General features: G+C 61.3%; 1 protein-coding gene across 6 annotated transcripts in view; it reads left to right on the top strand.

The window, feature by feature from the left end:
- LOC309859665 (maestro heat-like repeat family member 5) overlaps nt 1–12,871 on the top strand; it is a 66,306-nt gene that overhangs the window by 44,353 nt on the left and 9,082 nt on the right. For all 6 annotated transcript variants that reach the window (XM_082720615.1, XM_082720618.1, XM_082720619.1 and 3 more), the window contains 2 exons: nt 7,305–7,464; nt 8,199–8,380. In XM_082720615.1, the coding sequence (XP_082576741.1) occupies nt 7,305–7,464; nt 8,199–8,380 (342 nt within the window). The remainder of the gene's footprint in view (nt 1–7,304; nt 7,465–8,198; nt 8,381–12,871) is intronic.

The following is a 12,871-nucleotide window of genomic DNA, read 5'->3' on the forward strand; positions in this document are numbered from 1 at the left end:
CACCCCCTCCTCACCAGCATTAATTACTCCCCGGACATACCCGAGTCCCTCGTCCCCTCTGTCACACTCAGCCTGCAAATCCCCCCTCAGTGAAAGCTCCCCATTTTGAATTCCCAGCCCCACACGCCCCTGCCTCCACACGGCCCCTTCCTCCCGCCGCCAACCTCCCTCCCATTCTACTGAAAAATCGGAAGCCCCCGGAAGAGAACTCCCGTGAGCTCCCAGCCCCCAAGACTCGTTTCCAGAAAGGTTTCTGATTCCCATGTGGAAGGGCCCTTTTGCTTCTGTAATATCTAGTTGTTTGGGGGTTTTTTTGTTTGGGCGATGCTTGGATGGTTTTTGCACTGGGATCAGAGAAGACCCCTGTCATGTTTCTGCTTTCTGGGATTTGCCGACCTTTGGAAGAGCTGTCATGGAGGTTCTACCGGCACGTGAGAACAGGCTGTATCTTCTCCGTCGTGTGGAGGGTTCCCAGTGTGTGTCCACAGACGCGCCTGAGGGACCGTGATGTTCCCTGACTTCGCGATGTCCACTCTGTTCCGTCTTGTACTGAGAACAGCACACCGAAGCCATTACCGACGCATTCTGTCCACAAACCCTTGCACGTCCTGCGGGTTTTACGTCCTGCGTGGCTGTCATGTTCTTTATGCAAACGTACACCTTCCTTGGAATTGCGGCTTCCTGCGTAGAAAAGTGCCCCACCTTGTCGCGTGTAATGCTCCCCGGGCCCGAATGCCACCTGTCTGCTACCAGGACAGTGGACGCCTGTCTGCTTCCCCGTTTTCCCCTCTTGCCCAGCGTGTGTGTCCTCTCGCACCCAGCACGGAGCCCGGCTTTGATGTGTGCTCGGAACCGCGAGTCCCTTCCTTCTAATGAGCGAGTCCAACCCTTCCTTCCCACTTAGCCATGCCATGGGCGTGTGGCGATGGGCGTGTGGCATCTGCACTCTGCCCGACATCCCACAGCTGCGTGCGTGCTGCCGCGGCTCTACTGCGCTCTTCTACGGGGCGTGTATTCTCGGATCCTTGTTTTTAATTAAAGAAGACGTGTTTCTGCAATAGTCCCTATGATCATGCTCCCGACCCATTTTAATGCCCTCGGCCCCTTGTTCTGTCATCTAAGCTCTCGCCGTGTATCCTCTGCGGGAGGCTTCTAGCGCTCTCCGCGCCGGACCGGACCCGCCTCCGACAGACGGCTCTCGAGGGCTCCCGTGTGCTTGAAGGACAACTCGGCTGGGCATAAAAGGCTCGGTTCACACTTGCTTTTATTGAGTATTTTCAAGTGCTGCTCCGCGGTTGCCTTGCTTTGTTACTGGAATGTCTACCAATTGTGGTTTCTTTTTCCTTTATCAAGACGTCTGCCTTCGCAAGAGGTCTCGCTTCTGGGACACCTTGCAGGGTGTCCGCCCACCTCTGGAACGGAACAGTTTTATTAAGAGGGGCCTCAGGGTTGACCATTCTGTGTTCATTCTCCCAGGGACCTGGTGGGTCCTTTGACTGTGTAGACCAGGCCTTTGGCTGTCGTTTCTGGAACGTTCTCTGGGTGAGGGCCTGGAACACGCGCTCCGTTCCCCTGACGAGCTCGCCCTTCCGAGCTGCCAGGCCACCCCGTCCTCCCTCTCCCGCGCCTCCACTCCGATCCCTCTCACATCTTTCCTGCCGGCTTCCTGCTTTCCCTCGACGCCCTCAGCTGACTTCTGATGGTCCCTCTTGGGCATCTTGCGTTTTTTCCACTTCGGAGGTAATTTCGTCCTCTCTTCCACCTTTTCCCAGAACTCGGCCAATCCTCTGTTCCTTTCTTTAGTGAGGTGTGGCGGCGGTGGTGGTGGTGTTCTTTTCGGAGGTCATAACTCCAGGTGGCTGTTCCCGTGTCTGGGTGCTTGCTGGGGTCTCCGGGGTGCTGTCTGCACGGAGGCTGCTTCGGAGGGGAGCCCTCCCTTGTTGGTTGGGCGCCGGTTATTTTTTTCTATTTTTGATTTTTTCATTTCATTTCGTTTCATTTTGTTTTGTTTTGCTTTGCAATAACTCGGTGGATCTGTTACTCCGTTCCTGTTCCCATCACACGCCGGTGGAGGCTTCTGCAGGATTCCAAGCTCAACGGCGCCCTCTTCTGTTCGTCCAGCACAGTCTGGAGGATTTAGTGGACTCTCCGAGTGGCAGGTGAAAAGGTCATGCGTCCTCCAGTTGGGGGGTGGATTTTTGGAGGTTTTTGGTTCTTTTCTCTCTTGTAGGGTCTTCCGTTTTCCTCCTCCACATAGTCCCTGTCACCGCCCGCTCTCCAAAGGCACCTGGTTCTTTTCCCCTATTTTTCTCCCCAGAGCCGTGCATCTTGGAGGCTGCCCTTCCTTTCCCATGGTCAGTGCCCTTTTCTTCTCTCGTTTCCCTCTGGTCGGCCTGGGATGGACTTTGCCTTCCTGGAGGTGAGTGGGTTCAATTCTGAGCCCTGCCTCTGGCTTCCCTCCCCCGTGTCCCGCAGTCTCCTCCCCATCCTGGACCCCAGAGCCCCCGGCGGCAGCGGCGATGGGCACTTCTCTTGTTTGCCTACAGTGATGTTGAACTTCGGGTGTTCTCTGAGGTCACAGTCTCTGTGCGATTTTACTTTTCCCTCCCTCTTGCTCCATGTGGTTTCTCAAGGTTACTTGAAGGGCAAGGAGCCTGGAGACCGCCTTGTCTTCAGCTGCCCCGGGGTCTGCGGTTCACCTGGGCCTGTACTGCAGTTTATACCTTCCTTCCCCATCCCGAGAAGCACATTTGTTGGATGGGAATGCACTTAACGCTGAGGGTCCTTAACCTGGACTCATGTGGGCTTCTTGCCAGCCCGGGGACCACGTCAGAATCAAGTCTGTGCCCGGGGGTTTCTTTGAGCCGCGCTATGGTGTGAATTCAGACCCAGATCAGATTTTGTGATTCGGACCCCGGGAGCAGCCCCTCCCTGCACCCAGCGCTCCGTCGGAGGCGGGCGGGCCTCCTGGCTGTTTCCGTCTTCCGCAGACGGCCGGGTCGGTGGTTATCATCCTCACACGGAACCAGCGGCTCTTGGGGCCTCACCTCTGTGATGGGGGTAGACGTCCACCTGGAATAATTTTTCCTTCTCAGAAGCGCCTGAAGCTTCTTAGAAAACATCGGAAGCATTCTTAGAAACAACGTGGCGAGCCCTAACGCTGTGAACAGAGCGGGGTGGTAGGTGCCTCGCCAGTCCTCTTGTGTCGTGTGGATCTTCCCCTCAACAGTGTGTGCTTACAATTCATTCCGATATGTTACCTGGGGCTGCAGTTCATTCATTTTTGCCGTTTAGAGCCTCATGAAAGCCGATCGCCCTTTCTGCCACACACACGGGTTGTCGCCAGTTTGGGTCTGTGACTAACGCACCCTCACATGCTCCCAGGTGCCCCCATGCGCATCCGGGGACGTGTTCCGTCCCCACCGGGGGCGCATTCAGGACGCAGACGCCCTGGAGTTCTGCATGGACCCAACGTTAACGGACCCATCAGATCGTTCTCCAAAGGGCTCGCGTCGCCTCACGCTCCTGCCAGGATGTTTTTGAGAGACCTCGGTCCACATTGCATCCACGCGTAGTCCCGACTTTCTAACCACTCGTTAAAATGTCACCCGCCTGACGCACAAATCGATCGTGAGGTTCGTTCGCACGTTTCCAACGAAATCATGGTGCTGAGCGGTTGGTTGGCCGTTGGAGTACCGTCTTCGGTGATCTGTGCGTCGAGGACCCAACACATCCTTACATCCTTCTACCGGGACGTCCCTCCTCCTCTTACCCACTCCCAGGAACTTCTGGGCACAAGCCTCTCCCGACTGCGTGGAAAGCCTCTCCTGGAAGGCACTCTGCAGCTTGTCTTTTCACTCCCTGAATCTGCCTCTCGATGAAACGGAGCGCAGGTCCGGTCCTTCCCGCGCAGGATCCTACAGAAGTTCTGCTGACTGATTGCCTTCCGAACTCAGGTCCCGGCCGCCCGGTAAGTGAGACAGGTGCGCACATGAGGCCGGGCTCCTGTTCTGTGTAGTGGCCGGCATCCTTCAGTGACAAGCCCGGCCTGTGCCCGAAGCTCGGGAGGCTCCGTGCCTGCCAGCGAAGCGCCCGTGGGTGGGGGTCTGCATCTCGGCTCAGCCCCGCTCCGCTCGCCTGTCCCCCTGCTGACACCCAAGGTCCTAATTCTTGTAGCATCACTCAGGCTCTCAGCACCTGATACAGAACGGCCCCTGCTCCTTCCTCGACACCTGCCCAGCGGCTCTCGGTCCTGCGCATCTCGCATTTCTACGTGGACTTACACTTGGCTTGCCAAGTTGTCTTTCTTTTTCTCCCGTGTTTCTCATTTACCCTTTGGGGGTGACTTTGCTGGGTCAGCCCCCAGCTGCCCAGCACCGGCATAGGTACGACCCACGGCGTGTCACGCTGGCTCCTTTCAGTAATGGAATCCGCGCCGGCGAGACGGCCTCTTGCACGAGCGCTGGGATCTCGGTCGTGCCCTCCAGCTGGGGACAGGGCTGAGTGCCGCCGGTCCCAGACCCCGCGCCCCCTCCACCCACGCTCACCCCCCCTTCATTTCTTTTTCATTTTACTGTCCCTAAACACATTCCTAAAAGTACGTTCTCAAAGTTTTTGCCATTGTGCTGCAGGGGCCAGTGTCGCCTGTCGTCCTCGGAAAGGCGCTTCCTCCCTGTGCTAACCCAGACCTTGAGGGGGGCTGTCCATCGGGACATAAACCCAGCAGCACCCACTTTTCTTTCCTTAGTAAGGTGTCAAGTGTCTCTTCCCAGCCCTTCTATTTTGAATTAATAGGCTTTCTTTTTCGGAGCAGTTGTGGTTCATAGAAGAATCAGCAGAACGCCGCGTCCCGCCGCTGTCCCCCTGCTAGCATCCGCTGCTGTCCCCCCTGATGGCACCCGGCGCAGGCCGCTGGGTTGGCTCCCGCCGGGGGACCATTCTGAGGCGTCGTCATCAACGAGAGCCCGCGGCGAGGTGGGGCTCGGCCTGGCGCCGACCGTCCATCCCGCGGGCTCGGACGGGGCGCAGTCCGTGCACCGCTCACCTGTCCTCCAGAGCAGCGCCACTGCCCGAAATCCCTCCCGCCCTCCCGACCACTCACAGCCGCCGATCGTCTACCTGCCTCCACGCTTTCGCCTTTTCCAGAATGTCGCAGACGTGGAGCCGTACAGTACGGGGCCTTTCCCTCCGGCTTCTAGTCCTCGGCAATACGCGTTTCGGGTTCCTCCGTGTCCTACCTGGGCTGCCCTCCCAGCTCCCGGCTGCCCCGGGTCCGCCTCCTGCCGGTCCCTCCTGCCTCCGGTCTCTCAGGACAGGGCTCGGGCCCCAGAGCTCCCCTCACTTACACTCATCTCCCCGTGGCCGCCTCCATTCCCGCAGCTCTAAGTATCCCCTATACAGACGCCTGCCCCCCCCGAGTGTCCTCCCCCGCCAGACGGCAGCACGTGAATGTCGGGCAGGCGTTCCGCACCGGACACACCTGGGCCACGCCGCTGGCTGTCCCCGTAACACTGTCCTCTTGGGGGCTTCCCCACGCCGATGCCATCCGCCCGGCTTCTCAAACCAGAGCTCTCGGGCCACCTGGACTGTCCCCTCCACACCCAGACCTACGCGCAGGGAGCCCTACAGCTCCAGCGGCCCCGCCCCACAGCCCGTCAGGCCATCACAGGCTCACACGGAGTCCCAGCAGCCAGAGGGAGGCTTCAGAGATAAGTCGGGCCACGTCTCTCCGCTGCTACAGACGGTCCCGTGGCCCCGTGTCATTCAAAGTCAAGGCGAAAACTTTACCGTGGCCGACAAGGTTGTGGCCTGGCCCCACACCCTCGCTGTCCTCCTCGGCCAGCCGCACTCTCTCCACTGCATCCCCGGCCCCTCCTGCCGGCCCTGAGCCACCAGCATCAGCTCTGTGTCGGGGCCGGAAGGCTCTCCCCACCCCAGAGCAGCGCGGCTCCCTGCTTACCGCCTCAGGTCTTTGCTCATGTCCCTTCTGGGTAAAGGCTTCCCAGCCGTCCCACAAAAAACCTGACCGCAGCCCAGATGCACCCTCCTGCCGTCCCCCCCAACGCCCCCCTTCACTGATCCTCCCCTCCCCTCCCCCGCTTTACACACTTAGTCCCACACCCTTGTTTGCTGGCTGAGTCGAGCCGTAGGGGTCACTCCCACACAGACAAGGACTTGGCCGGTCCTGTCACTGCTCTGTTCCCAAGCTGGCTGCCCACACGGGACAGGGCTCAGCACCCACATGCCAGCAGAGCAAAGGAGAAGCCGGGGCCCCTGGTCGCCCTCGCTCCCGGAGAAGCATGTCCCCTAGGCTTCTCAACGCAGGCTTCGCCCCCGGAGACCTGCCCACTGTCTCACAGCCAGGGCGGCACAGCAGGGACTCGGGCCCGGGTCCTTCCGACAGCAGAGGCCCCACTCTGCAGTTGCAGAGCAGCTGTGCACCCCCGGCCCAGGGTCTGTCCTAAACCTGGGGTGGGGCTTCTCCGGGCCCCAGCTGTGGCTTCCCAGTCCCCACCCCCCGCTTCTCCAGCCCCTTCCACCCAGCACTCGGCCCCAAAGACCACCACCTAGCACAGAAAACAGAGGGCCATCAGGAGCCCCAAAGCCCCTGCCTCCCCGGGACTCACAGGCCATGTCCACGCACCAAGTGGAAAGGCCACAGGACTGGGCAGGCCTGGCCTCCAGCCCCAGCTCCCCGGTCACAAGGCAGGGTCTGATCAGTCCTCAGTTTCCCCATCTGCAAAATGAGCACAAGGACACTGTAAAGCTCTGTGCACATGGTGATGGCCCCACTTGGCCTGGGGTGGGCCCAGGAGCTGGACCCCAGCAAAGCCAGGCTAGGAGGAGGCAGCCGGGCAGGCCTCCAGGTACACGAGCTGAAGGCTGAGCAGGGCAGGCCTGGTGGGGAGGCTCTCAGCGCAGGCAGCAATGGCAGACGTGGAGGCCCAGAGGCAGGAGAGGACAGAGGGCAGTGGCCAGCTGTGGGGGTGCTGTCCATGCCTAGCAGCCACCGAGGGTGACCGGGAGTCTAGAGCTGAGGTACAGGGAGCCTGGAGGACAGACCCCAGAAGCGGGGGGACCCAGGTGCCTGGACCAGGGCAACTGGCCTGCCATCTCCCGCCTATCCCATGGGCCACACACACATCTGTCCCTGCTGCCCATTCTCTCCTCCAGTGCCCCCCCAGGGGCCCCCCACGCCCAGGGGAATCCAGCCCAGCCTCCTCCCTTGGCTCCTGAGGCCCTGGAGGTCTGCTGGGGCAGCTGAGCACGAGCAGGGCCGCCCTCATGACCCCCTTTGCCTGCAGCCACGCCTTCCGCTTGTGGAGGGCCCTGGGGGCCGAGCAGCCCGTGAGCCGCCTGGTCCTGGCCATGCTACTGGACTGGCTGCGGGAGCGGCCACTGCCCGCCGGGGCCAGAAACGGCAGCCCCCAGCCCAAGGACCAGCCCTGGCTGCGCTCGCTGGCTGTGAGTGTGCGACCTCGCTTTCCCCCGGGCTGACACACCCCCAGCCCAAAAGCCCCCGAGCAGCAGCCAGAGCCCCCCAGAGCCCCTCCCCGCCCGGAGCCCCCCAGACACGCTGCCGCCCGAGCACAGGTGCGTGATGGCCGAACGTGGAAGCAGAGGGCACCCCCACCCGTCTCCAAGCCTGGCCCTCGGCCTTCCCCTGAGCACCCCCAGCCCCACACTGACGCAGGCCCCTCCTGCCCGAAACCACGCAGCAGCATGGGCTCAGCAGGGCGGCCGCCTCCGTGTCCCACCACACCCCCAGCCCGGGCCTGCTCTTGTCATGACCCCCCAGTGCTGCCCCCACCCCAAGAACATTCCGGCCTGCGTGCTCCGATGGGCGCAGGAAGCCTCGGGGCTGCTGCCCGGTAGCTCTGCCTTCGGGGGCCATCTGTCCCCCGCTGTCCCTTGTCACAGACCTCTGTGCTGCTGTCCCACGGGGAGCACACCACTCGGCCTTGCCACCAGGGTTCCGGAGCACGGCCTGGACACGGACGGACGGCAGACAGAGCGGGCGGGTGGGGGTGGCTGGCGACCCAGGGCGTGCTGGGAGGGAGGGCCCAGGATGATCTGTGGGTCCGGGAAGGGAGCCGAGAGGGCCAAGGCCCCCGGAGGGACATCTCAGAGATACAGCCCTGGTCCTGGAGGCTGGGACAGGACGGGGAGGCCGGCCAGACACTCTCCTGCCCCGACAGGCCATGAGCACCCTGCACGAGCTGCAGTTCACCCGGGAGTTCCAGAAGGCGGTGCGGGAGGCCCACCCCGAGCTGCTGCTGGCCCTCCTCACCCAGCTGCACTACGTCCTGGAGCTGAACCTGCCAGAGGGGCCCCGGCCCGGCCAGGAGGCCCCGGAGACAGCCACACCCAGCCCGCAGAGGTAAGGACAGACGCAGGCTCCCGCGGCAGGCACAGGGGCCGAGACAGGTACAAGCCTCCTGGGGCCGACCGCGCCGCAGCACCCGGCGGCCGACAGCTGCACGCACCTGCGGTCTCGGCTCTGAGGCCTCAAGTCCAAGCACACGGTGCGGCGGGGCCACGCTCCCTCTGAAGCCTTAGGGGAGGGCACTCCTGGCCGCCGCCTCTGCTGGTGCTCGGACTTGCAGACGGCGCCTCCCCCTCTGCCCCCCTCCCCACCTGCCGTTCTCCCCTGCGTGTTTCTGTCCCGGTTTCCCTTTCACGTAAGGACACGGGTCACTGGCTTAGGGCCACCCTCCTGGTCGCATCCTAACTCGATTCCAGCTGCAAAGATCCTGTTTCCAAATAAGGTCACATTCACAAGTACAGACGGGGTTTAGGACGTGGACAGAGCTTTTGGGGGACACACGATTCAACCCCTGAACGCCCTCGTGGCCAGCGCAGCCATCAGCATAGAGGGACCCAGGGCAGGTGTAGGGCCTGTTTCCACACTCCCGGAGGGGCGCCTGGCGGCAGAAACACCCGCCGGCCTGTGCGGACTTCACGGGACAGCGCTTGCCGTGCTCCCGGAACGTGGTCCTGGCAGGAATTCTGCAAGACGATGCTGCCTCCCCGTTGCGCACGTAAGGAGACCAAGGCTCAGAGAAGGTCAGAGCCTTTCCCCGAGACACACAGCACGCCCATGAGCTGTGAAGCTAGAGTGTGTGGAACGGCAGGGCGGCCCTGGGGCCACTGCGGAGTCCCACCTGGGTCCCCTTGTGCATGGCTCTGACCCTGGTGCTTTTTTGCTCTGATGGGACCCTTGTGGCCTCTGCCCCTCCCCCGCCTGTGCGGCGCGGACGAGACCCCGGAGGAGGCTGCACTCGGCCACCGTTCCGGCCGGCCTTGTCCCCCCTCCGCGCCAGGTAACATTGTTAGAAATCCAACAAGCTAGGCTTTAAAACCACGGGGCCGACTCCTTTCATGTGTTGGTATTATGCTGTGCTTCACGAAATTTGTCAGTTATAACAGCTCTCCCCAAGGCGCGTCCCGGGGAAAAAAAACGTCACTTCTTCTCATATTGCTTCTGAATTTGAATGTGCGTAAATTTCCTTTTTTATTGAGCTCAACCATGCAAAAGGCATGAATCTTCCTTAATAAGCTAATAAAACGTTCTGCTCCCAGAACGTCCGTAGGAAGGCTGGAAGGGAGCCGTACTGAGCCGTGTCCGTCCACCTGCTCCCCGCCGGCCCTGCTGCCCACATGGGCCCAGCCTCCCAGTCGCCCGCCCTGGCCTCCCTCCACCCCAGGCTCACTCGCCTGCCCTCCACGCTGCAGCCCAGATCCCGTTCACGATATGTCTGTGGCCCCAGGCCTCCCTGCCCCTCCCCACAGAGATCAGAAAGAGCCAGATCCTTCCCGTGGCCCAGAGGCCTCTCTCGCTCTAGCTCCCTGTTGCCCCCACGACCTCCCTTCCTGCCACACAGCCCTCACGCGCACTTTCTGCTCCAGCCTCGAGGTTTCCTGTTTCTTAAACCCAGCGTGCTCCTGCCTCAGGGCCTTTGCACTTCCTGTTCCCTCTTCCTGGAACGCTCTTCCCCTGGACAGCCTCACCTCCTGACTCTCTCCGAACCTTCTCTAACAGGTGGTGCTACTCCCACTCCGCTGTTCCCTTCCCAAGGCCAGCACTGCCGAACAGTGGTTGCCTGCACCCTGCGGAATGGAAACTCCCAGGGAGCACAGGTGTCCGTCTGTCTGTCTCACTGGGTTCCCATAGACAGCACAGGTGTCCGTCTGTCTCACTGGGCTACCTTGGGAATCTTTTGCTCCAGCAGGCGGAACGGACATGCTCAAGCAGTGCACACCCTCTCCCTCCCCTACCTCAGCCGCCAGGCCTCTCTCTGAATGAGTCCTGTCCAGGGGGGAGGGATGGTCCCAGCAACTGAGGGACAGACTCTCACCCCAGGCAGAGTCCGTTGGTTCTGACGGGCCTGTCTTCGATCACATGCTCATCTCTGTGCGACCACCTGGGCGCAGGATGGCGTGGGGCTCTCATTGCCCAGCCTGGGCTCCCATACCGCCCCCAGAGCAGGGACAGGACCTGGGCCCCACCTGGCCCAGAGGGAAACCGCAGAGGCCCGAAGGAAGGGCAGGCCAGCCGGCAGCAAGGACAGCAGACGCTCGGGGGTGGTGGTGAGGTTGGCGGCCGCTCCCCAGGACTCAGAAGGCACCGTCGTGCGGGTGGATCCCTGCCGTCTAGGCTCTGGTGCCTGACGGCTGTGGCACCATCTAGGGGTCAAGGCCAAGGAAGGGATCTGGGCCCCCACTGCTGAGAGTCCTCCTGTCTTGTGGGTGCCCTTGGCCATGTGGGGAGGGCCCTCTCTGGACACTGGGTGGCGGCCCAGTGAGCCTTGAGGCAGGCTCAGACCACTCTTAGGGCTCCGAGGTCCCCAGCATCCTGCAGAGCTGGGCTGGCCTCTGGGACCAGCCAGTGGGGGTTGGGCACAACACGCCCCCCACCCCCCAGCGGGGCTGTGAAAGCTTGGCCAGCCCTGCCTGGGTGACCCTCCCCTTCCTTTGCATCTTTGACGACCAGAGCCCCTTTCTCTAGAGACAGTAACTGCTTCAGTCCGCTCTCAGCCAGGTCCTCCCCCAGGCAATGTCCATCCTGCCCCACAAAGGGGGCATTCCTTTAGTTTCTGACTAGTTTCTTCACGAACTGACTCTCTAATTCTCACGGAGCACCTGATTTCTCTTTAATTCTCATGGAGTGTCCGATTTCTCCTTATTTCAGACACTCTTTTGGACAGCTTAGAAGTACAACCAACATATTTTCCTTTTGGCCCTGGCTGCCAGGAAGCTCATATTTAAAGTTAATTTTCAGTACCTCCCTAGAATGACTCATACTTCCTTTTTGCTTCTCATCTCCTAATTCCTTGTCTTTTTAAACTCAAAGCTTTAAAAATAAACCTAAAGCTTTATTTTTAAAGCTTTTTTTAATTTAAAACACTATTCACAGTCCTGGATTCGGACACTTGACAAGGAACCAACAAGCAATTAGTAATGATACGCTGTCCGGGCCTGGATCTGAGATCTAAGACCTCGTCCCAACCTGCTCCATGAGCACTCTGTCTGGTTTGGGGCGGGGGGGGGGGGGTCCTCTGCCCACACGCTGTGAGGGTCAGGAGACTTGGTGGACTGGGCAGCCTCTGTTCTGGACCCAACTTGATGAGTTACCCTGGACAAGCAGCCAATACTCCAGGCCTCGGTGAAGGCAAAAGTTTCTATTGCATGACTCCAGCCCCAGGATCTTGTCCTTTTGCCCAGTGGGGACCCTGGACTCTGCGGGGAGGTGTGTCTCCCCAGTGAGGTGAACAAGGACTCCTGAGCAGGAAGGGGCCGACGTGGCACCCTGTCCCAGCCTCTGACCTCTCTTACCACCCCGGGGTCCCCGCAGCCCTGCCCAGACCTGCCTCTTCTCCTGACCCACCATCCCTTGGTCCCTGGCCTCAGCCATGCTCCACGCCCCCTGTACCTCTTGGAGGAAAGGAAAAGTAGGACTGACAGACAGCCATCCTTGTCAGCTGTGGAGGGCTGCTGTGCCCTCAGGTCAGCACGCAGCGCAGCAGCGCCCCAGCCCACACTGATCACCAGAGATGGGTCCCTTCGCCTGGGCGCTCACAGCCCCGTGGAAATGCAGACGGGGGTCAGGGGATGGCCCGGTGATAGACGGACAGATGACACACCCCTGAGAGTCACCACCTCCACAAAGGATGACCCGGAGCACCCTCTGCCCCCGCCGTGTGGTCCCTGAGGACCAAACATCCTAGCTGAGCCCCGACTGATGGTTGAAGTCCGGGGGAGCGGAGGGCAGGGAGCCTTTGGGGGGGAGACACGAGGGAGGGAACAGAAAGGAGGCCTCAGAGTCCGTCTCTACACCAGAACAGTGGGGAGCCACGGAGGGCTCTGTGCAGAGGGAGTGGCAGGGGCTGATCAGCACTGGAGATGGGCAGCCAGAGGGGGCCGTGGTCACTCCTGAGAGTGCATCTGGACTCCAGGCTGGGCCTCTTGTCTGCACGGCATTGCTGGGGACAGCCGTGGCCGGTCCTCAGGGCGTCGGCAGGTCAGACGGACGATGCCCAGTTTGCCCACCCAGGCTTCGCGCACCTGCACCCTTCCTACTCCCCTCAGCTCGTCCCCACACGCAGTCAGGGTGGCAGGTGCGGGCGACGCAGGAGACCCTCACACGCGGAATGACGGTGGGGGTGTAAAATGGTGCAGCCGCTGCAGAAAACAGGGGGGCCGTTCCTCGAAACGTCTAACAGAGAATCACTGTGCTCAGTGAGCAGCAGGAGGAGGAGGCGGGGAGAGGAGGGTGGCCCGGCCGTCCCTGGGGCAGGCGTCGCTGGGAGAGGCTGGGGAGGGCAGCCCTGGAACCCGCACACCCAGGCTCGCGCTCAAGGGCCTCCGTGGA

Source organism: Mustela nivalis (assembly GCF_964662115.1).
Source record: "Mustela nivalis genome assembly, chromosome: 2".
NCBI classification, from domain to species: Eukaryota; Metazoa; Chordata; class Mammalia; order Carnivora; family Mustelidae; genus Mustela; species Mustela nivalis.